General features: G+C 40.9%; 1 protein-coding gene across 2 annotated transcripts in view; it reads right to left on the bottom strand.

Annotated features, from left to right (window-relative positions):
• LOC138282607 (polyamine-modulated factor 1-binding protein 1-like) overlaps window positions 1-24,427 on the bottom strand; it is a 1,030,040-nt gene that overhangs the window by 893,361 nt on the left and 112,252 nt on the right. For both annotated transcript variants that reach the window (XM_069220389.1, XM_069220390.1), the window contains exon 2: window positions 9,843-9,972. In XM_069220389.1, the coding sequence (XP_069076490.1) occupies window positions 9,843-9,972 (130 nt within the window). The remainder of the gene's footprint in view (window positions 1-9,842; window positions 9,973-24,427) is intronic.

Raw genomic sequence — 24,427 nt, 5'->3', positions numbered from 1 at the left:
AGAGTGTTGTATTTCTCTTGGGTGTCTGAGGAAGGAGCGCGCACGTGAGGCTATCTTTCAGATTTCTACTTTTTGTTGAACGAGAAAAGTGGAGCTTCTTGTGTGTGTAAGTGTTCCCTGATCAGTGGCCAATATTGTAGGATTATCTTCCGGATATGGTTGCTGGTAGGGTTATAAGTGGTGACAAAAGCAAGCCTATTATTTCTGTTTTGGTTTGTTTGGGTTCCAGGAGGGCCTCTTTATGGTTGAACTAAGCGCACTTCCTAGCTCTTTTCACTAGTCTCTTGGGGTAGCCCCTTTCTATCAGTCTATTAATCAAAAATTCGGATTCCCTGAAATAATCTATTCTATTTGTACAGTTTCGCCGGATTCTGAGGAACTGCCCGAATGGAAGGTTGTCTCTAAGACCCCCTCGGGTGATGACTTGAGTAATGCAGGAGTGTGTTTCCGTCAGTGGGTTTGCAATATAATGTCACATATAGTTTGACCTTTTCGACTCCTATTTTCAGGTCCAGAAATGGGATACTTTCTTCTCTGGATTCAATGGTGAATTGAATGTCACTGGATTGGCCGTTTAGCCATATGTGGAAATCCTTTAGTTGAGTGGCAGAACCCCGCCAGATCAATAAAACGTCATCGATGTATCTAGACCATTTTCTTAGATGGCCTAGAAAAGGGTTTGCTTGACTGAAAATGTGTTGTGTTTCATATTCGGCCATGTAAAGATTTGCTAGATTCAGTGCAAATGTAGCACCCATAGCCACTCCCTTAGTCTGGTAGTAGAATTTGTTATCAAACATGAAGTCGTTTTTGCCCATGGCTATTTCCATCATGGCCAGAAGGAACCATGTGGGTACTTGTGTGGGTTGGGTCCGTGAGTCTAGTATTTTCACTAGAGTAGTGAGTGCTTGGTCTTGGGGGATGTTAGTGTACAAGGATTGTATGTCCATGGTGACGAGGATCTCTGTCTCTATGGAAAAATCAAGTCCCTCATATAACATGATAACATGCATGCTGTCTCTAGTATATGCCTCTGTGAGGGGCACAAATGGTTTAATAAAGTAGTCTAAGTACTGGCATAGGGGTTCTAATATAGACCCACAACCGGAGACAATAGGTCTGCCTGGTGGATTAGTCAAACTTTTGTGTATTTTGGGCAAGGTATAAATCACTGGGATGCGTGGATCTATTTATTTAGGAATTGGTGTTCTTTTTTAGTGATGAAACCTAAATCAAATCCCCTGGTCGTTAATTCCAATATTTCAATGCTCAGTCGTTTAGTGGGATCGGTCGTGATCTCTTTATAGCAGTTTTTGTCACTCAGTTGTCTGAGTATCTCTTGTTTGTAGCTGTCAATGTCTTGTAATACTATGCCGCCCCCTTTGTCGGCTGCCTTGATTATTATGTCTTGTTGTTCCTTTAGGCCTTTAAGGGCTATGTTTTCCTCATACGTGAGGTTAAATTTAACATAGCCCTGTTTATTGCTCAGGGTTTCTATATCCTGGAGTACCATTTTTTCGAAGGTAAGGATTTCAACCGGCATGGAGGTTGAAGAAGGGGTGAAGGCCGAAGGGGGTCTAAAGGCCGTGATGCTTTGGGGGCCTTGCAAGGGGTTGTTTTTAAAGAAATTGCTTAGCCGGATGTGTCTAAAAAATCTCTGTAACTCAATTTTAGTTTCAAAGATATCCGGTCGAGTTGTGGGTACAAATGATAAACCCTTGCTGAAGACTGCAAGTTCCTGGGGTATTCACATAGAAGACTTAGGCCCTCATTAAGGCTTTGACGGTCTTATTTGAAGAAAGGCTGCACTATTAGGAGATTTCTGCTGGGCCAGCGGGTGAAAACAGCGTTTCCGCCTGCTGGACCAACTGGAAACTCACCACAACATTGACGCCGGCTCGAAATTGAGCCGGCAGCAATGTTGTGGTGTGTCGCACCCGTTGCGCATTTCACTGCCTGTAATTCGGGCAGTGAAAAGTGCAACACAGCTGTCCTTGGGGGCCCCTGCACTGCCCATGCCCCGACACCCTCTTTTTGCCAGCCTTTACATGGTGGTGAGACAGCCATGCAAAGGCTGACGGAAAGGGAACTCGTTATCCCCAGGATTTCGCTGCCCTGGAGGATTGCGACTGCGAGACCGCCAGGCTGTCGACAGGCGGCAACCTGGTGGTGCTGGCGGTCAGAACGTGGCCCATCTGCCTCAGTCATGATAGGATGGATGAATCGCACTGTCTGCGGCGGTCCAACTGTCATGGCATTAGTGTGCTCTTGAAAGGGAGAGAACAGGATGTCAAAACAATTTTTGCGTTCACACTGTCTGCTTCCCAAAGCATTTTGCTTTTGTCCTACCAGACTTGTGTCTCTGGGCTTGTTGTGGGTACAGTACCTGATCTAAACTGGATTTTAGTGTTAAATGTGGGAGGACACTAGGATTAGCATAATATACTACCCTCAGACACACACACAGCTTTCAGTGCCAAAGTTTAGTGTGGTCAAAGATCTTGTCCATCTTGAAAACGCCAGACATGTGGCAAATGGGGACTACTGTAAAAATGTATAGGTCAGGGCCATGGAATACTTACCTTATTGGTTAAGGCGGAGCCAGGAGCAAACCGCACCCACTAGCTCATGCCAGGCATAAATGTTGCACCTCAAGCCACCCATTTCAGAACATTTTCTGAACCTACTAAAGATCAGAAGCAAACTGGATCTGCTGATTGTGACCGGAAAGGTGCTCTGAAGGACGGACATGCTTCCTCATATACCTGGAACAAAGGAGTAGACTCCAAGCATCAATTGGCTGACCTGCTGTGTGGCTACAGGGAGACAACAAACTGAAAGAGGCCTTTTCCTGAAAGTACCCAGTAACAACTGGACCTCGACTTGACCCTGCTGATTGCTTCTACTTGACACCCTGTGAGTCTCTAAGTGCTTCGTGTGAGGTCCTGTGAGGCTTTAGAAGTGGACTCCATTGGTGGATTGGGACTTAAAAGTCTAAGTCAGAAGATACAATCTTTGACCAGAATTACCCTGGTTGATGTATCTGACCCATCCTCCATTCAGCCTCAGCATCTATTTTCGTCGTGGCAACCCTTGACTACTACTGGTGCTTTGCGCTTTTCTGTGTTTTTTTCCTACTTACAACAATAATTATTCATAGCTTTATTGGATTTTTGTTTTGTTATTTTGTTTATTAACTCTATTTTTTAATTCAGTTTAAGATTTTTATTGTTTTGCAGTTTGACTTTATTACTGTTTGGGTACTGCATGAATACTTTACATATTGCCCTTGGTCAAGCCTGTATGCTCTGTGCCACGGCTACCAGGTGGTAGTACTCATATTAATTTAGTGGACTTGGAGAGTTCTTCCTGATAAAGGTTGTGATTATTCCTTAAAGTGGGCATTTACCCACCCCAAATAGTAATCCAATTACTTACAAGTTCTTTATGCAAAGAGTGACAAAGGGGTAGAAATTTCAATATGCCCATGTCAGCTTGTTCACTGCAGACAAAACAAATTACCCATTCATATTGTGCTAAACTCTTTAGCAGCTGCCTTATAAAGTACATCTCTTCCAAAGAATGTTGCATTCTAATACTCAAAAATTATTCAGCATCCCAACAACAACTGGACCATATCACTAGTGGACCTGGTAATCATCACCCAATACAACACTGCTGAACAAGTAGCAAATAGTGGTTTTATTACCTGTGTGGGATACTAGCTTCACTTAGATCCTAACCGCACAAACATACCTTTACCAATATTGAGCTTCATAAAAAGACAAGTAACAAATGTAATGAAAAACTAGTTTTGGCTTCATGGGGTACCAGGAAATATTTCCAGAAATTACACAGAGGTACAATAAACACACCACTCTCTAAATTCATCCATTGTTCTGTTTATGTAAAACTCTGCAATAGGACTCAACTGGTTAACATTCAGACAACAATATCAAGGAAGCTTTTAGGTGTGGTTCATTCATCTAAATTTGAAGCCGGGTTTTAGCCAAAAATGCATCCAGTAAGCATCAATGGGCTACTCTAAATGAAATATGGAAGGCAATAAATTCATTACTCCGCAAACCAAGTTGACAAGTGGAAGAACAATGTTCTGCCAGAAGGAGTTCAGGTCCAAGCGTGTCCATAAGGCTTATGGAGACAAGGATATGTCAGAAAATAGCAACCTGCTTGGTGTCCAATGCAAAACATATAGTCTTAGTATTGTCAAACTATGAACCCTGGAAACGAAACAGAATAAAAATACAAAACACAGCTAATAAGCTAGCTAATGTAAAGCACCTACAATCTGGAACAACATCTCATCACAAAACGGACTTGTTCCTCCACTTCGGAAAGAAGATAAAAACCCACCTCTTAAAATGTCAGAATCCACATAATTTCCTTTAGCTTCACACAGTAAATAATCTACAACCTATTGCTAAACTTGCCTTATCCACATGTACAGGGCTCTGTTGCTCACATACTAATCTTGAGCTACTGCACTATAGAACCTCTCACAGTCTATATACAACATCACCTTTCACAAATGCTTTCAAATGGCTTACTGGCAACATCTGTGAGCAAAGTAGTCACCCTCAAAGCTACTATTCCTTCTTAAATAGACCAACAGGAGTATTTGGGGATAAATATTCCAATACCAAACAACTGCCTTAAATTCCAAATGAAAGCGATATCCTTGTTATGCCATTGAGTTGTTGTTGTCATTTCCATCTCGTTCCGTTTTAAGTAACTCACAGTAAAAACAACTGGGGTGCAATTCTCAATTGCTCCTTCATTGATACTTACTCAAATTATCCGATTGCATGAAACAAAAATATAGTCAGTGTAACACAAAATAGGCAAAACTGAATTTGAATTGTAAACCTCCACAAAGACCAGCAAAACAAGGACTTTATACATTCACAGTATAAAGGGTATTTAACTGTGGAATAACATCCCACCTATAGGGCACTTTACCTTTCATCTTTTAGAGGATCTGTCTACTTCTCAACTTGCATGGCAGTTGCGGCTGGCGACTCCGCAAATTGGTGGGGTGGGGGGAAGCAAAAATAAATAAAATAATATACAAAAACTTAATCTTACCTAGTTGCCGCCGTCAAACTGCTGCCACACTCCAGGTTCCCAGCCTGCCCTGCGCCAATCATGAAGCTGCTCAGGGCAGCATTATGATTGGCTGGAGTGCCCTGGCTGGATGCTCCAACGCAGACTGGGCGCCTGGGCTGACTCTCTCTTACTTGGCAACACAGTGCGGGGTTGGAGAGAGCCCTTGTGCGCATGTGTGTTTGGCCAGCCATACCTGCGTACTGAGGGGAGTGTCCTGTGCACGCCCATCACTGTTTGTCTCCCCCACAGGCCCACCCCTTTAAAAATAAAACGATAATCAACAGTGTTTATTTTCGTTTTATTTTTAAAGGTTTGCAGCTCCTGCTGCTGCTGACAGGGGGCGACACTCCTCCACCCTAACGGAGGAGCCGCCCCTATTCCATGGGCTTTAAGAAGTTCAACTCCTTATCTCAGCCTGCCAGAATCCTCATTCCATGACATTTAGGGCACAGTTCTCCATTAACTTCGTCACACTGACAACACCATCTCGTGCCCACAGCCTAGGAGGGAGGAATCAAATGAAATACTATGCTTCTTGGCAGAGCTTTTCATCAGACAAATATCTTTTGGATTTGCTTGCTTCATTGAATGTGCATTAACTAGGGGGTATCTGTGAATAGGTTTTTGCTCTTTGGATGTTAACACATATTGTACCATATGAATGAAGGAATTTTGCATTTCGTAATGGTGCAAATCGCTATTTCAGGCTGTTAGAAAATGAAAAATACCACTTTCGTATGTATAAAAGGCATTTGTGGCAGTGCAATATGTGATATATATCTAGTAGAAATCGTATTTTGGAAATCACTAAATAGGAAATCCCAAATAGGGATTTCCAAATAGCAATTCAGCAACACTATGTACAAAGGATTTCCAAATTGTGAATAGTAGCAAAATGCCCATTTAGGAAATGCAATTACCATAAATGTGGACCTGGTGGCAACTAGGTGCAAAAAAAAAAAAAAAAAAAAATCAACCAAAATGCATCTGGCTGAATTATAATGGTGGTTCTGAATGTCTTGGCAAGGAGGATGATGATTTTGGCTGTTAGGCAGAGAAGGGGGCTTAGACAGGAGAAGATATTTAGAGTGAGGATCCCCCATTTTGAATAGACTGAGGAGGAGCTCTAAGAGAAGTACAGACTCAGAAGTGAGGTAATTTTGAAATAAATTGTTGAGTCACAACATCAGCTACAGAACCCAACAATCAAACAATGCAATCCCACCACGTGAAGGTCTAGTGTTGTCTACACCTTTTGGCATCAGGCAGTCACCAGTAAGTAATAGCAGTTTCAGGAAGTGTGTCAAAAATGCATTTTCTAGATTTTGGCACAGGTTTCTGGACATCATGGTTAGCAAAGTAAACAAATACACATGTTTATCAAATACTCCCCAATATTTGCAACAGCCCAAAGTAATATTTTACAAGGTAGCACAGGTTCGCAATATAATTGGCTGTGTTGATGGCACACATGTTGCCATATTTCTCCTGTGCAAATGAATTCATATATGAAAATATGTAAAGCACCCATTCACAGAATGTACAGGTAGTGCGTGATCCTCATGCATCATAACTGACCTTTTATGCAGATTGCCAGGTAACACCCATGACTCATTCATGTTCTGCCACAGTGGAATACAGAGCCAATTTCTCAGGGTGAATTAGGTAATGGCTTATTACTTGGTAAGAGAATTGATCAGTTAATGCATACAGTGGCCAGACCTGTTTGTGAAACATGGCCTAATGGTCTATCCTTCGCATGCTCTTTAGGGAGCCAGTGCATATGCCTTGCATCCTTGGATACTAACACCATCCTTGACTCCAAGGACCAGAAGTGAAAGGCAGTACAATAGGGCACATAAGGAAGCACGTTCCATCCGTGAGCTGACCTTTGGCATAATGAAATACAGGTTACTCTGCCTCCACAAAACTGCTGGAGCACTACTTTACAGACCAAACAGTGTCTAATTTGGATGGGCAGAGTTAGAGGTCTGCTTTCACTGCCCCTCACTGCCAGCAAAACCCTGGTGGCAGGGGGCAGTGTAAATGGCTAAATTCTCCCTTAGCCATGGGAGAGTAGTCCCATGATGATGGGAGCATTTTAGTTTTTTATTTTCAAACATAAAAACAAATCTGGAGTTTCTGTTTGACAATAATAAAGAAAACAGTTTGGTGTAGGAGCAATCACCAAACCTGAAACAGCATTGACAGGAACTGCTGAGGCCGCAGTTCCTGACAAATATTTTAGAAGTGACTGCTGGCTTGGTGGTCATTTCAAAATTTGGTGGATGGATTTTAAGTCCTCCTCCAGGGCAACGGAGATTACTCTGTCCATCAACAATTGAATAGGACTCTTGGGCTAGTCATGCATTGTGTCTTGGTCAAGCACAAGCTATACATTAAAAAGCTATTGTATGCATGCTCGGCATGGATCACAAATACTAAAGGGGATTAACCAATGTGAGGAAGTGGAGTAGGTAGTATCACAGTAGGTAACTTCCAGCAACTACAGCTTGGAATTGGGGTGACTGGCAATGGTTCCAATGTGAATCCTCCCATTATGCTTAGTAGGATAATGTATGTCCCAGGCTTTGCCCAGGTTCTCCACAATATACTGACAGTTTGTCAGCCACTGCATGTCTGTTGAGAAACATGTTGCATGGTCCTGAAAATGCTTTACCCATAGTAAAGGGGCACTATGATTTACCACAAACTTAAGCTATCAAATACAATCACCTATTTTTGACATTAAACATGCTTAGCCACCTGTATCTGTAATGACATGCGCTATAACAGTCGTCAAACCTGGGCTATGGAGAAGAACTTCATCACACTACCTAATGTAAGCTAATGAGCAATACATGCAGAGCTCTTTTTAACTGAGTAGAAATAGGGCTGTGTTAGACAAAATGCTGTGCCACGTAGGCCCCAGGTATGAGGTGGGTGGATATATGTGCAGGAATACCATGTCACCTTCAATAACATGTCCTGGCCAGTATCCTTACACAACATTTTCCCCCAGAATGGGAAACAACATGTAAACCCATCATTACCAGGTCAAAATCCAGATCCAGTGTCCCAATTTGGAGGACAAATTGGCTTTGATTTACCACATGGTGGTAAATTGGAGTAGGAATAAGGCAGTGACAGTTGAAAGAAAAGCAGAGGCTGTGTGCTAGCAAAAGGGAACATTCAGTGCTCCTTTGTGCCATGGGAGGGTGTTGGGTGGGTGACAGGGGTGAAGGCATGGCTGTATTTGCAACTCAAACCTAAAGTAAAATTACTTTTCCTAAATTGTGATTTCCTAATTGTGATTGTGAATCTATAGAAATCGCTATTAGAGGAATACACTCCTATGTGCATTTCATTTTATGATTCCCTAAAAGCAAATTTTACTAGTTCGCTATTTGGACATAATTAAGCAAAACATTTGTACATATGGCCCATAAATACTTATTGAAGAGATAGTCTGTTTTACTATATCCAGCCATGCAAACTGAACTTAATCATTAGAATCTAAAATACGTGTGCCTTTTATACCAGGTGCTCTTGAATTTAAGAATCTAAAAGGGGAACTATTTGTTTTAGGGTCAGTTAAAACTTTCCGAGGTATCACTGTGTGTCTCATGACCAAACTAACGAATGCGCATGACCGTTAATTAATCCAGGGTCATGTTTAGATATAGTTGAAAGCAATTGTTAAAGACAAAATGGGACCTACGGAATTTGGATCTATTCCTCAAATTATAACATATATTAAACAATAGAGTTGATTGTGAAGTGATTGTGATAATTATTATTTTTTTTTGGTAATTATTGTTGTTTTAAATGAGAAAAATTGAACAACGAAGTATGTGCTAGAAAAACGGGGCGAAACAGTTTGCACTGCTGAAGCTGCAGTAATTTAGTGCACAAATCTGTTTTTGGTGGACTAACGAATAGGCTCTGTGAAATAATGTTTCCACCCTAACAAGGAGAACGAAAATAGTTCTGTATCAACTGTATACACTTTCTGTAATAGTATACCTAGCATGGTTTCGAAATGAGACTTCAGAAGGGAGATTAGGGCTGAAACAAATAACTTTTGTTGTTCAGCCAATTTCAAAATTCTCTAAGCATAAGTCTAACGAAGACTGCCTCGAAAATATTATTTCAAATACACTAAAGCAAAATTATTACAAAGTCATAAAGTGTGTCCTGTTGGTACATAAGGATAACAACAGAAATGTCCAAAATCAACTTTATTTTGCAGCCAACGTCAGCAAAACATTTTGTTTGTACTCTTGAGGTTCCTTTTGTAATGATATTAAAGGAATTCAATGTGGTCAGTAGAGTAGAGAATGCCAGGCATTCACATCTGTCAAAACCAGAAGTGTACCACAGAGCTGAAATAAAAAGTATTATTTTTTACAATGTTGACATTGCTGCATGCGTATTTGGATAAAGACATTTAAGGAAATGAACTGCAATCAGCATAGTTGCTGTGATTCTCTGCCAAAGGTTAGCATTTATCGTCTTGCACTCATGCATAATAATACCATTATTTGTTGTTTTATTTTAGAAGCTGGAAAGCAGAGGGGAGATTTGAAACTCTGCAAAAATCAGTACACGATGCTCTGCTCAAATTTACTACGGTTTAATTCCTTTTAGGGCACTAGGAAGTATGCGAAACAACATTTTAAAAACTGGACCATATTCAAAAATGTGAATCATACCTCATTGACTGCATGGTCGCGATCAAACATCGCCTTCCTAAGGTCTTCTTGCAGAGAGCGAATTATATTGTCCTTGGCAGCCAACTGAGACTTCACATCCTCGCAAGTCTTCATTTTGATATTGATTTGGCTGACCATAGGAAAGAACAACATTTGTTTCCGTCAGTAAGCGGGCATGGATTCATTAACTAGTATCTCTTCCTAAAATAATAAGCAATTTCGTACAAATTTAAGGGAAAAGAATTGTATATCAGCTGAACAGTTCTGTCAATAAACAAACACCCGGAATCATATCTTGCTCTATAAGATAAACCCAGAAAGAACACGTTTATTTTTTAATCATGTGCCCTTACATCTCAAAAAGAAAGGAACTTTACAGTCTTAAGAGAAACACATTATATAGGGGAAAGGATTTCCACTTTTCATTGCCTTGCAATGGAAAAGTGCTGCTGCCGTCCCGGTGCAACTTACTTAAGGACATCCATTTAGCCACCATGAACTCTCAGCTGCACTGTGGGGAGGTTCAGGTTTTTAAGGATCTTCAAGTAAACTTTTTGTTGAAGCCAAGACTAAGAGGCAAGAAACGTTCTCACATCTGCACACGATGAACAGGCAACCTATCTTCTAATATGTTGCATCACAAATTGTACATTTGGAGGGTGCTACAAAATAGCATGCCTGATTATTTAGGCAGGTTGCAGTTTGCTGCCCCGTGCTAGCCTACAAGGAACAACAGATCACTATTCTAGTATATTCTAGTATTTATTTTCCCAAACAAGAAACATTTTTAAAATAGAAAAGTGCAGTATTAAAGTAAAAAAAATGCTTTCCATTTGGGAAGGAAAAGTAGTCATGGCTCCCGGGACCACCATCTTTGCCACCAGAAAACTTCAGGTGACTCCTTTTAATAAAGTCAATGCAGGTTTTCAAGCCCCTTTGTATTTGCAGATTTACCAGTTGGGCACATTTGCATGTCTTTAGGGAAGGAGACCCCCTGACAAGAAGGTCTGATTCTTATCTGTCTGTCCCTCCCTCCGAGCACAGGAGACTCCCTGCCTTCCAGTCCAGATGGGGAAACTGATCTGCCCATAATTTCGCCCTGCCTCCGTTGCCCTTTAGGTGAAAGGCTAAAATTACAGACAAATGCCGCCCGTTAAAGCTTTCATCACGGACAACGGACGGCAGGGCGAAATTACGGACAGTCCGTGAAATTTACGGACGGGTGGTCACCCTAAATCCCATAGCAAAAGCTGTCCCCTGTGCAGAGCAGATACCAACTCTTAAGGGGTTGGCATTTGATCAATGGTTTGTGACCACAATTGCGGTCATAAAGCATTGGTACATTCCATTGCAACTATCAAACAAGAGGACCATACTCCTTTCAACTCCGCTCTTTCCACTTCGACCTGGGCTGAAAAACACGTTTTATGAGTTGCCTATTTTATGAGACTCTTCTGACTCATAAAATAGGTTTTTGTCTTTCAAACCTCTCTTTACTGATGCAAACCCTGTGATTTTGCAAATAGCAGGTTGGCAACCACAACATGTTTTTATTCAAAGGGACGATACTTAGATGTTTTGCTAGTCTGGATCCCCGATGGTCTCAGCCCTGAAAAGGACCTAGAACAACTTTTCAAAGAAGTTGAATACAAGGACCATCAGCTAAAAATAAGGGGATATTGCTGAGATTAGTTGGAAATTGCTTCAGAACGTACACATTGTGAAACAAAAACTTACTGATTTAATGACAAATTATATCAGCATACAACGTACTGCACAGGGCAATTAGGGCAATATATTATGTGTATATATAGTATTACATATACATCAAAAGGTGCAAAAATGTAAGTAAAATTAGGTTACGCCAGTTCCGTAGCTGAGATAATTTTGTGGCAGTAAGATTTGGGTTCAAATCACCATCTGCAATATCAAGTATGCCAGGTATCATTTTGAAGCAGCGCATTTATAATGAGGTATTTCTTATTTGGAGGGGCACATCTGATCTAATTTGTGACAGCAGCCCTGTGTGTCTACGGAAGTCAATGTTTAGGCAAACCAAATGGCGGGTTAAAAACGTCACACCGTGGGGCCCATTTCCTCGGGGTGCAGAACAAATATGGACTTCAGCCACTCACATGGGTCACGTGTGACCCACAAAAAGGCTAGGTGATTTTTATAGATGTGCAAAATTGGACCAATTGCACAATGACATACAGAATGAAATTCCATCAGGAAAAAAAGTACCCCACACATAGCATTACTATTGAGTCTCAGCTTAGGTAACTACATACATGTATACCAAATAAAGTATATAGGTGAGAAATTGAACCCATACGGAATTGGCAGTTCGTCAATCTTTCAATGTAGACAAAAACCCTAAACTGTTTTCTGAATTAACTGCACTGAAAAATCTGTGGAATATTGGAGCCCTTGTGTCCATCAACAATGGAGAAAGATGCTCTTTGCCTTATCATGTTATCACTTGTGTTCTGTACAGTGCTCCTATGTCCCTTAGGCTCATGCTTGGACTTAAATGCTAAAAATATGAAACAAACAAAAAGCATCCAAACCATTATGAACATGGGGTATTTTTGGTGAATAATAATGAAAGGAATTTTCCTTGAACTGCATTCGGCACTCCAGTTTTGAGACACTTGGAACAGTGCAAGGTGAGCAGAAGATTTCCAACCTGACTTACCACTCTGCAAAGTTTTGTACCAGGTACTGGTGTGTCATGTGGTTCCTGGTCTCAAGCTTAGGATTAGGCACAGATTCCGACCCATTCTAAAATTCAGAAAGAGTTTCAATAGTCTTAGTTATATGAAATCAGCTTCTATGCTCACACACCCTGATTTGTGTCATGAAAAGGATTAAAAGGAGTTATCAAAAGGCAGCATCTTGACCTGCTGCTAGGATCATTCCAGAAAACGATGTTTGGAGCCACAGCTATATTAGCCCTTTTGATTAGCAACAGGGAGGTACAGGGGCATGTTCTACGTATTCCTTGTTAATGGTAGGCTTATGGCAATATATGTTTAATCAATGTACTCACATTTCAATCAACTAAGATCCGAGGCATCAAATAACACTTCAATCAGGAAAGGAGACCAAAAGGTCCCCTTAAATCAGGCTTATTTCCTTAATATATGAGGTTAGATCAAGGTTGAGACTTTGAGACAGAGGCAAGGGCTTTGATATTCATTTTTGAATTGTGGCAACATTAAGAAAGAACGATCAGATCAACACATACTTTTAGGGGATGCCTGTCAGGCACTATCTTTTAGGCATCACATTGTCTTCTGGTGGTCCCCTCAAAGAGCAATGAAATCTTTGACCTGATGTCACCCAGTGCTGTTTCTTGTCACTGGGATCCAAGAGGGAAGCCTAGATCCCAGAGAGGACTTCTCCTTTCCAGAGAAGCACATGTCAAAATGTACCCCAAGTAAACAGGAACGAATTGAACATGAGGATGATAACTAGACAGACAGGTTTTGAGGATGAATTTCAAATAATTCAGACACCTTTCATACTACTGAAAAGGTGGTTTGTGATGGATTAACCATATTGACCTTAAACATGTAAAAGGTTTTCTCTGCTCTGAAATATAGAATTGTAGCTTTGGTACCACTATGCATGTCTGCTTAGGAACTATAGTCTTTTCCGAAACCTGGTCTCTTGATAGCTGACCCTTTTTGTGGATCTGGTTCAGCTTATTGTTACTGTTTTCCCAGTATTGGTGAGTTTCTTTTCAGTTAGTATTTCCTCTGTTGCAGTATGCTCAGCTCTGTCCAGTGTCTGAACTGCTAACAGCAGTTTCACATTCCCCTTGTCTGTTTTATACTTGTTTAATGTCAGTGCTTCTCAGGGATCATGTGTTAGGTATGGCTTGCATAGTGTGTTATTAGTAAGCAATTGGGTATCTAACTCAGATTACACAATGCATTTATGTCGTAGATGTGAATAACCAAACTGTGTTACTGCTGTGACATCACAGCTCAGGGAATTGATATATATATGCCTTGTCTTCTGTCTTTCTCTATCTGTCTACGAATCGAGATACTTGGAGGTCCAGGGGGAACAGAAGGAAGTTCATGTTCGAATCTGCCACCTCTCTGGGGTAGGCCCAGTCTGCAGGGAAGTGGTGTAATGGTTCCATAAATCTAGGTTTTCCACATCTCAACTATGTCTCCACAGGCCCATGGAAAGATGTTTGAAACGGGTAATAATAGATCAATTGCAGAGCACAGTCATTGTTGGGTTCCTTCAGTCTGTTCAGATTTGCAGAAGACAGCGGATGTATTAAATGCTCAGGACAGCTCAGTGTGACTGAGCTGCTGCTGAGCACACTGTGCTTTCTCCCAGCTCTCTCACAAAGAAGAAGCATGGCACTTGGAGAAGTTAAGAAAATGAGATAAGAAAGTTATATGTTTTGTACTTTGGTAGACTATGATGAAGAGTGCCAGAGGTGGGAGGTTGAGAGAGTCATGATGCTAGGTATTTTTGTTGCATTTTGAAGAAGGGGATCGAAGGGCAGGGGAAGAGGGATGTGAGGAATGGTAGCGTGCCCAATCTATTATATTTAGACCTGATGTCAGGCCCTGGGGGAGGGGAGTGGGTGGCCAAAAGCCCAGTTTCTTTTTTTCAGTATCTTCAGAGGGAGCCATGGCATCAAGATCACAAATTTATATGATGGATGGTCTGATTTTGTAAAAGTCCCTGTGCTTAATCTATTTATGATCAAACACCAAAACATTTCACTAGCGCTAAATGAAATTAGTTTCCCATGCAATGCTGAACTTGCATCTTTACTGTTTAAGGAGTATGGTCATGCAAAATTTCAGCTACTTCTTTGCCTTTTATGAACTCTGAACAATTTTTCAACAATTCTGAGTTTGTTAGGGAATTTTCCAAATGCCCCACAGTTCCCAAACTCATATCCTTCATCACTGTAAAAGCTTAACTTGGATATTCCTCTGTAAGTCTAGCTGAATGCCCAAACTCTCTTCCAGGAGATTAGTACTGATGAATGGCCAGTGAACTTTGGAATAAACTCACAACCTGAGGTGGAGAATTTAAAAGTTCTGATCCAAAAAGATTTTGCTATGAGTAGATGTAACTTACTCTTGTAGTAGTATTGGTGTACTACTAAAATGCAAGTGAATGATAATAGTACTCATGATTTACCCCTGACTTCTTGTGGGATTTAGTAGTAAGCTTGGAGCAGTACAAGTGCAAACCTAAGTAAATTCATTGTTAATCATGTCCACAGAATCAAGGTTGCCTGTGCACTCAAGCAAGGCACGCAGAAACTGGTGACACGTTTTATAAAACCTAAATATTTGGGTAAGAAACATTTACAGACATAACATTTTGGGGGTTAAAGAGGCTGTCACCTTATTTTCTTCTGCATCTGAAACCCAAAGGCGAGTCAAAACGTTCCCGATATCCTTGCAGAGGCTTCGAGAAAGTCAGATTCAAGACAAAATCCTCAGTACCCTCAAATTTTCATATGTAGTCATAAAAGCAATCTTTATTGTTATTCTGAGTCCTTTTCATACTTCAGACCTTATACAATCCCAAGAAACCAGTACACAAACAACCAACACGTATTTCATGAAATGTTGAATTGCTAGACATAATATGTTTTGCCATTAATTCTGTGGCAGAGTAATCACTACTGTATGCAGGTTAATCCAAACAAAAAAACACAAACTTTGAAAATTGAAGTATACTGTGAATGAAAGCATACAATGTTTCCAGTGGAGGTTAATCAACCCCTTAAGTTCCTACAATGCTTCAGCAAGAATTAGGCCTACATCACAATTCTCTCTCAGTATTATGTCCGGCACATAAATTACATTTGTACATTCTTTTAGGTTCCATTTCAAGTAGGTACTATTACAGTGTAAGCATCATACTATTCTTGTGCACACAACAAAGAAGATCCTCTACAACTCTTTTATGATGGTTTGAAATGGTACACCACGTAAATCACCTTTCTTGGATGGTTAGGAAATATCTAAACATATCTGGATGGTCGGCCATTATTCTCAGAATGATGTTGTATTTCTGATAGCGAGTTATCTGTCTCAAAAGAAAGTTTGTATGTTGCATTGTACTTTTCGGCACAGTTCTCAGACACACCTGCGATTTTTGTTTTTACAAAGTGAGTTTTCTAGCGATGATTGCTACTTAATAGAGACAATATCAAATTAGCACACGTCTACAGCAGTGAGCATGGGATGCTCGGTTTTCCACATCCCCTAGCAATAGCAAAGATCAATTAGCTTGCTCTTGACTCGTGATGTGTGACTATGCAGCACGCACTTGTTCAATATCCCAGGGGGGTGATTTAGCAGCAGAGGGTTTGAGGGCAGCATGGAAAACAGCGTGTTGGGCATCAGAGTTGGCAGCGTTAGGCACATCATCATGAATAAAACGCGCCCAGACAGTAATTTCACCCATTACCATCAAATCTGCTCCTGGCATCCCCACACCGCACTGAGAATTCTACGGGCTCCTTAATTTGTATTAATCAGATATGACATTCCCAGCCTTACCCACATCCTGACCCTGAATCATAAAGCAACCGTGTTCTTTCTTCCTGAAACACATTATAGAATGGACAAACTTCCCATCTCGAGTCTTTAAGGGGTCTTCTAAAAAGGATTTTCTATGCGTTAATAGAAGACAAAATGTCTGCAGGAAGACATGTGGGCTGCTACTCCCAGGGAAGAAAAAAAAACACTCATTAGCTGCCCTTAGCCCCATTCACACCGTATTACATGTATGAAAACATTCCTATTGAAATTAATCATCATAAGAACAAAGAAAACCTTCGTACACAATATAATTTTGTTTCAATCACATCTAATCACTGTGACTATGAATATTTCTTTTCAAATCGTTATCATGAATTTTGTATAAAATGTGGAGAATAAACCAAAAGCAAAATTAGAATATCGCTTTATAAATTACAATATGTCAAGGTAACAAATGGTAGGCTTGTCATATTGAACAACTAAATGTCTAAATGATCATTCTGCACTCAGAGGGTGAAAAACGCACTAGCTTTGTTGGCTATAAAGCAGTTGCGCGATTTTTCATACTGTCACTCCGCTCTATTAGCAAAGCCTAACACAATTAGGTATGAATATGCAGTAATAACATGCAAATTGTTCCCTCACAATTGCCCAAGGCAGCTCTCTGTGCCTTCCTAAGCTTGATTCCGTCTACATCATTACAGGCCTGGCATAATTCATCAGATTTAAAAAAAAAAAAAAAGAAGCTTCCGCCTTATTGCAAGTGCCCGGCTAGTAAAATCATCAGGGGTTGTTACGCGTTCTCCCTGGATAGGCCTGTTAGCGATGCCGCCCCGCGCTCCCTGCCACTCCGGCACTTGTACACGCTTCCCTTGGGTGATGTTAGACACTACATTTGAGCCTGCCAGAACAATTAACCCTACTGTTAATTAGAATGAAATGTCAGGCGCACAGATGGTACAGGCTGGCACCCTGCCATCTCGCCAACTGCTGCTGAAAGCAGCCACCCCACTGCTGACAGCTGCTCAGCCGTGTCCCAAGCCAGCAGATGTCAAAACTTTCCAGCTGAGGAACGCTAGCGCGCGAAGAGGGGCTCCTGGTCCCAACAGTGATGGGAGCTCGCGATCCGCTGTTATATCTGTTACCTGTTGTCACTCAGTGCGCTACATGGCCTCTGAATATAGTGAGGCGTAATTAATAAATGATGATGCAGGAAATGACGATAAATAAACAGCCCGTGGACATCTGGCTCTGTGCAACGTGTGCTTGTCTTCATAACACAGGAAACACTATGGGCGCGCGATGGAGCAGAAATGGTCGTTCCTGCTGCTGGATGTTAATCGCACAGTAGAGCGCTAGCGACCTGTTATACGATATTTCCAAATATTGTTTTCCTGGAATTCTGCTGGAAGTAGAAATTATACTTTTGAAACGCGAAGATACTTTTGAAATGCACGGCATTGCAAGTGTTTTTTTTTTTTTTTTTAAATAAATCATAGATTTAAAACACATTAATTAGAATGCTTAACGTTTCCGCTCAACCGATACAATCGCGTACAGGAGTTAGTATCGAATAGCCAAAAACCTACATGTGAAATATTTTAGGGACTGTCGACACCGACGGCAGGTTACACATATCGCGATTCTTAGAATACAACGTCACATGTTGGCCAAGTAAAAGTTTGCAAACAACCAATGTTATTGATCAAAGTGTAAGTAAATGTCATGCGTGGAGGAAGCTTCAATGTGGAAAGGTCGCTGTGACATATATTAATAAAGGATACCGTGAAAGAAAGAGAAGTTTTCTTAATCTAATTAATACAAAAATACAGTTTGCTTTTAACCGTTTCTGTAAACGTACAAATAAAAAAGAAATACGCAGTCCTGCTGCTTTTTTTTTTTTTTATAAAAACTTGAAATGTTCGCCCTTTCCTTTTCTCGCGCTCATTAACAGGCAAAAACAAGTCCATCATTTGCCCAATAACGGCAAATGAAGAAAAGCATTGGCAAAACCAATAGGCCTAGTTTAACATGGCATCACGAGCAAACACAAGCCTTTACAAATGCTGTGTACAGGCACTGCATGCCCGAAAGGATGTTCTTTACATTAACCCCTTAGCTGCTGAGTCTACCTCCGAATGCTGAGCCCACCTCAAATTTGCATCCTTTTTCCCAACATCCTAGAGATTCTAAAGGTACCTATAGAGATTGTGGGTTCCCCTGGAGGAGGCCAAGAAATTAGCCAAAATGCAGCGAAAATTTAGTTTTTTTCAAGAAAAATGGAAAAAAGGTCCGCTGAAGAAATGCATGTGTTTTTTTCCTTGACAGTGGCATCAACAAAGGGTTTGCGGTGCTAAAATCACCATCTTCCCAGCTTTCATGAACAAGCATACTTGAATTAGAAAACCCAATTTTTCAACACAATTTTGGCATTTTACTGGGATGAAACCAATTTTTAAAATGTTTTGGTCTTTCTGCCTCCTTCCAGTTAGTGACAGAAATGGGTGTGAAACCAATGCTGGATCCCAGACAGCTGAACATTTCTGAAAAGTAGACAAAATTCAGGATTCAGCAAGGGGTCATTTGTGTAGCCCCTTCAAGGTTTTCCTACAGAAAGTAACAGCTAAAATAAAAATATACTGAAATTGAGGTGAAAAAGAGCCATTTCTGGCCACGTTTTCTTATACAGCTTTTTCCACCTATGGCAGATTTTTGAAAGCAATATACCATTAGGTCTACTGGACTCTTCTGGTTGTGGAGATATAAAGGGCTTGTAGGTTCATCAAGAACCCTAGGTACCCAGAGCCTATAAATGAGCTACACCTTGCAATGGGTTTTCATTTTATAGCGGATACACAGCAATTCATTTGGTGAAATATAAAGACTGAAAAATAGGTATCAAGGAAACCTTTGTATTTCCAAAATGGACACAAGATAAGGTGTTGAGAAGCAGTGGTTATTTGCACAACTCTGCATTCCGGGGTCCCCACACTAGCATGTGAATTACAGGGCATTTCTCAAATAGACATTTTCTTCACACACTGTCTTACATTGGGAGGAAAAAATGTAGAGAAAGACAAGGGGCAATAACATTTGTTCTGCTATTCAGCATTCCCCCATGTCTCCCAATAAAAATGGTACCTCACTTATGTGGGTAGGCCTGCTGCCCGCGACAGGAAACACAACATGGACACATCACATTTTTACATTAAAATCTGATGTGTTTTTTGGAAAGTGCCTAGCTGTGGTCTTTGGCTTCTAGCTCGGCTGGCACCTAGGGAAACCTACCAAACCTGTGCATTTTTTAAAACTAGACACCTAGGGAAATCCAGGATGGGGTGACTTGTGGGGCTCTAACCAGGTTCTGTTACCCAGAATCCTTTGCAAACCTCAAAATTTAGCTAATAAAACACTTTCCCCTCACATTTTGGTGTTGCAAAGCTCTGGAATCTGAGAGGAACCACAAACTTCCTTCCACCCAGCATTCCCCCAAGTCTCCCGATAAAAATGGTACTCACTTGTGTTGGTAGGCCTAGTGCCCACGACAGGAAACGCCCCAAAACGCAACATGGACACATCACATTTTTACCTTGAAAACTGACGTGTTTTTTGGAAAGTGCCTAGCTGTGGGTTTTGGTTCCTAGCTCAGCCGGTACCTAAGAAAGCCTACCAAACCTGTGCATTTTTAAAGACTAAACACCTAGGGCACACCCAGGATGGGATAACTTGTGGCACTCTCACCAGGTTCTGCTATCAAGAATCCTTTGCAAACCTCATTATTTGGCAAAATAAAACTTTTTCCTCACATTTTGGTGATAGAATGTTTTGGAATCTGAGAGGAGCCACACATTTCCTTCAATCCAGCATTCCCCCAAGTCTCCAGATAAATATGGTACCTCGCTTGTATGGGTAGGCCTAGTGCCCATGTCAGGAATAGATTACACAATGGTCCATGTTGGTTTTTACATGAGAGCAACTGTTGACCGTGGGGTGGTCCATTCCTGACGTAGGCACTAGGTACAGGCACTCAAGTGGGCTAGCATTTGTATCAGGACAGGTGGGGAAACAGTAGGTGGTATGAATTTTGTGGTTCCCAGCATATTCTTGTAGTTTGTCTGACAGAAATGCAGGAAAAAATAGAGTTTTTATTTAATATTTCAGTTTTGCAGGGTATTCAGGGTAAGAAACCTTTGGGGAATCCACTCAAGTCACACCTCTGTAAACTCCCCCAGATATCTAGTTTCCAGAAATGTCTGGGTTTGGTAGGTTTCTCTATATGGCTGCCGAGACCAGGACCAAAAATGCAGGTGCCTGCCTCACAAAACCAGGTTGTTTTGTCATAGATAATTTTGATGTCTCCACAATACGATTTGGGCGGTTGAATTTAGGGCTGAACTAATTCGGGGAGCTCCCAAGAGAGCACCCTCTTTGTGCTTGCCACCACATCCACCTGCTCTCTGGGTTCAGCTAACCTGCTATTGTCCAGCTGCACAGACTGTACTTTCGATGAGGAACTTTATGTTCATGTAGGTTGAATTGGATAATTTGCAAACAGTGTTACAGAAATGAGATTATATTTTGATTTTCTATGTTTGATATTTGGGGTTTTGGAATTACACAAGTACAGTTGGCTTGCATCATATTGGTCGGCTAACACCCAGAGATTATTTAAAAAGATATGATCCCAAACTGATGTACCAATTCCAAAAGAAATTATTTTGTTCAAATGACAGAATGGTATAATAGCGTTGGCCTCTTGGCATTCTACAATGCTGCGATTATGATACAAATAATGGAAGTTAAATGGTTTTAGATAATGGTAGCATTGATATTGCTGAAATAGGATGGTGTACAACAAACAGATGTACCAATTTCAAATGAAATTATTTCTGATTAGATGAAAGGATGGTACAATACCGTTGGCCACTTGGCAGTTCACATTATGATATGAACAATGGAAATTGAATTGTTTTAGACAATGATAGCACTGATACCACAATAACAGCATGGCATATAGTATTACTAGATAATTTCGGCTTGGTAACGGAGTAGCATACAATTGGGAGCCACAACAAAACTAATGTTTATATCTTTTATATTTAGTATTGTTTTCTTTGAATAATATGATGGGTCTATATAGTATTTTTTCTATATTTTTTCTATGTCTAGTAAACCAAATAGTATATTTTCTATGGGGGATGGGGCCTCTGTAAAGATTTGGGCTAAGAAGAAGACCGCAATGGTTGAAACGCGTAGCCTATGTAAACTGAAACATTGTTACTATTGAAGGATTTAATAGCTATTAAAAAAACACTGGAGTTTTCTGGAGTCACGGTGTTCTATCTTCTAGATTTTTTTTATATATATATATATATATATATATATATTTATATATATATATATATATCTAGATAGATAAATCTACATAGTTATATCTATATAGATCGATATTTTTCAACAGCTGTATGGTTTCCTTGGGGTCATAGTGGCCCCCAGGGAAACCATACAGCTCTTAAAAAAAATTATTGCCCCCACAGGGGGTCGCCATGCTCACGGGGAGACCCCCTTTCAATTTCATCATTTAAAAAAAAAATGTTTTTTAAAATTATGTTTTACACCCTGGGGTGGGGGTGCGATTGGGCTTGGTAGCACCCCCCTCCCCCAGGGATAAACCTACCTTTTAAAAAACATTTTGCCTGGGGGGGGGTGGTGCAGCCCATGTTCCAAGGGGGGCCGACCCCCCTATCCCCAAGTGAATTCCCTGGTGTCTAGTTGGGGTTTCCTGGCTCTTGATTGCAGCTGTGCTGTTATCAAGGACCAGGAAACCCATTCACGAAGGCCTCGTGTGAAAGGGGAGAATCTGCCCTTTCAAACTAGGCCAACCCGACCGTTGGGAAGACCCGTTTGAAACCGTTGTTCCCACTGGAGCAGGAAGCGGCCACAAGGCTGCTTTCTGCTCCCATGGTGAAAACAGATAGTTAAGTCAGCGTGCCTGACGGTCTGCTGATGTCACAAAGGGGAGGGTGGGAGAGGGTGTTTGAAAATACGGAAGATCTTCCTTGTCTCCCAGGGTTTTCTTTAATGAAAAAAAAATCCTCAGATGCATTGGAGGATTTTTAACCCCCTCACTGGTGTCGGCCACTGGTCGTGACCCACACCAGGGAGGTAGTGTGGGCGTCAGGCAGCGGCCGACGCCCACACTGAAGAGGTTAAATGCCAGCCCTTATAGCGTTGTCAATGCTACAAAAAAAGGTAGCCGAAAAGGATTGCTTTCCTTATTAAATACATATGGGAGACTCAGAATTGAATTTAACAAAAAGTGTGATTGATGACAGTGCATGTTTCAGATGTATAATAGTTGATCATGCATTCCAACGTTAGCACTTAGTGGAAGGCAGAACTATACAGCAAACAACCAATAAAGCCAGATGAAACAGTAATTCTCATGTAAGTAGAGCCAAAGCTCAATCTATATATATTTTAAATAGTTGGTAACCGTAGTTGAAGACAACTGTGCAGCCCAAGCAGACCCTGTAATACAATTAAATAGTCCAGAACACATTTCGGTTATGGGTGACCAAAAATTCCACTCCGCCAGCAGAGTTTTGCCCATTCGGCATTCCACTTGGGGAGCAGAGTGCCTGCAAAACTCTGCCAACCGCAGAGTGACTGAGTTATTTTCTAGTGTGCTACTCACCTATGTTAAATTGGTGAGTGCCGCAAGAATATGTGCCCCTAAAGTGATTTTCAGGTGCTAGAATGCCTCCCAGTGAGAGTTCTACATGCCGGCAGTCGAGGTAGGTTGCAAACATTTGCGTGGAGAAAGCTTTAGAAAATCAGCTCAAGTGGCAGAAAGAAGGAGCTCCATCTGGTGAGCAACATGGTGCCATTCGCAGTAATTTTACAGAGTGGAACAAGATCCCAGCATTAAACATCAACTGAAGCAGAACAACGTACCCAAATTACGCCTTCTCACTGAACTTTGCATAATCTTGTGGAGTTTTTATATAAGGCTTCAGAATTCCACAGAGTGAAACTGCACGAGTTCCGTCCAGTCCTAATTACAGTAAGTCGATATTGATGTTCCAAGGCTGGGACACTTCATGAGTTAATATGTTTCAAGAACCATCGAACTTCCAGGACAAACAGTGAGAACTGATGAACTGACCACTTTTGAAGGCCTTACTTGACATATTCCTTCCACTAGCTGAAGTTTAACTCCTAAAAACACCAGAGGCACTGGTTTACAGTTAATCTATAATAGACACCCTCTGTATTCCAGTCCTAGATGAAGTCGCTGGACCATAAACCTGTCCCTCCTAGCCCCTGACTCGAACCACTTCCTGATGCTTACCAGATCAATATTTTGATGTCAAGGATGCAAGGACAAATGCCATGTAGATCCAACATTTGTAATATGTATTATCTGAAACAAGACAGCCCTTCTGTAAATCTGCTTGTAAATTCTATTTTGTCCCACCGAGGATCACTATTGAAGCACCAGATTTTCACCACAAACTCTTTTAGGAAAGTACAAAATGGTCAATTCAAATTAGGTCATACATTTAATAGACTTAATGTGTGTCTTATACTTAAAGGGTAAGTGCCAAGTTCGTGCTACATTTCTAAATTTCATTCACCTTCTAATACACTGTATGATTTGCCGGATTCAGCCAGCTGTAGAGCAAATTATTATGCTTATGGAAACTCAAAACTGTGGTATGTGTCTAGATTTTGTGCTAAAAGTATGTTTACTTGTTCGAGGTCCATTGTCTCCGGTAACCCCAATGCTTCTGAGTCCTGTGCACATACTTCTCCTAGTCACTGCAGAGTTAAATTTGTAATACTGGCTTGTAACACACTCTGCATAGATTTTTTCATCACTAAAAGTCTTGCGTCTCTGAAACATGCAGGCTCCTTCATAAAATGTGCCCAGTTCTGTGGCAACTATCTTAAAAAAGCTGAAACCCTTTTGTTATCTGTTCAAGACACACAGTCGCATTCGGTAAAAAAAAAGTATTATTGAAGAAGCCACGATTCACA

Source organism: Pleurodeles waltl, chromosome 2_2, assembly GCF_031143425.1.
Source record: "Pleurodeles waltl isolate 20211129_DDA chromosome 2_2, aPleWal1.hap1.20221129, whole genome shotgun sequence".
Classification (NCBI taxonomy): Eukaryota; Metazoa; Chordata; class Amphibia; order Caudata; family Salamandridae; genus Pleurodeles; species Pleurodeles waltl.
Note: the sequence above shows the minus strand (reverse complement) of the source record. Positions and strands in the feature narration are given on the sequence as shown.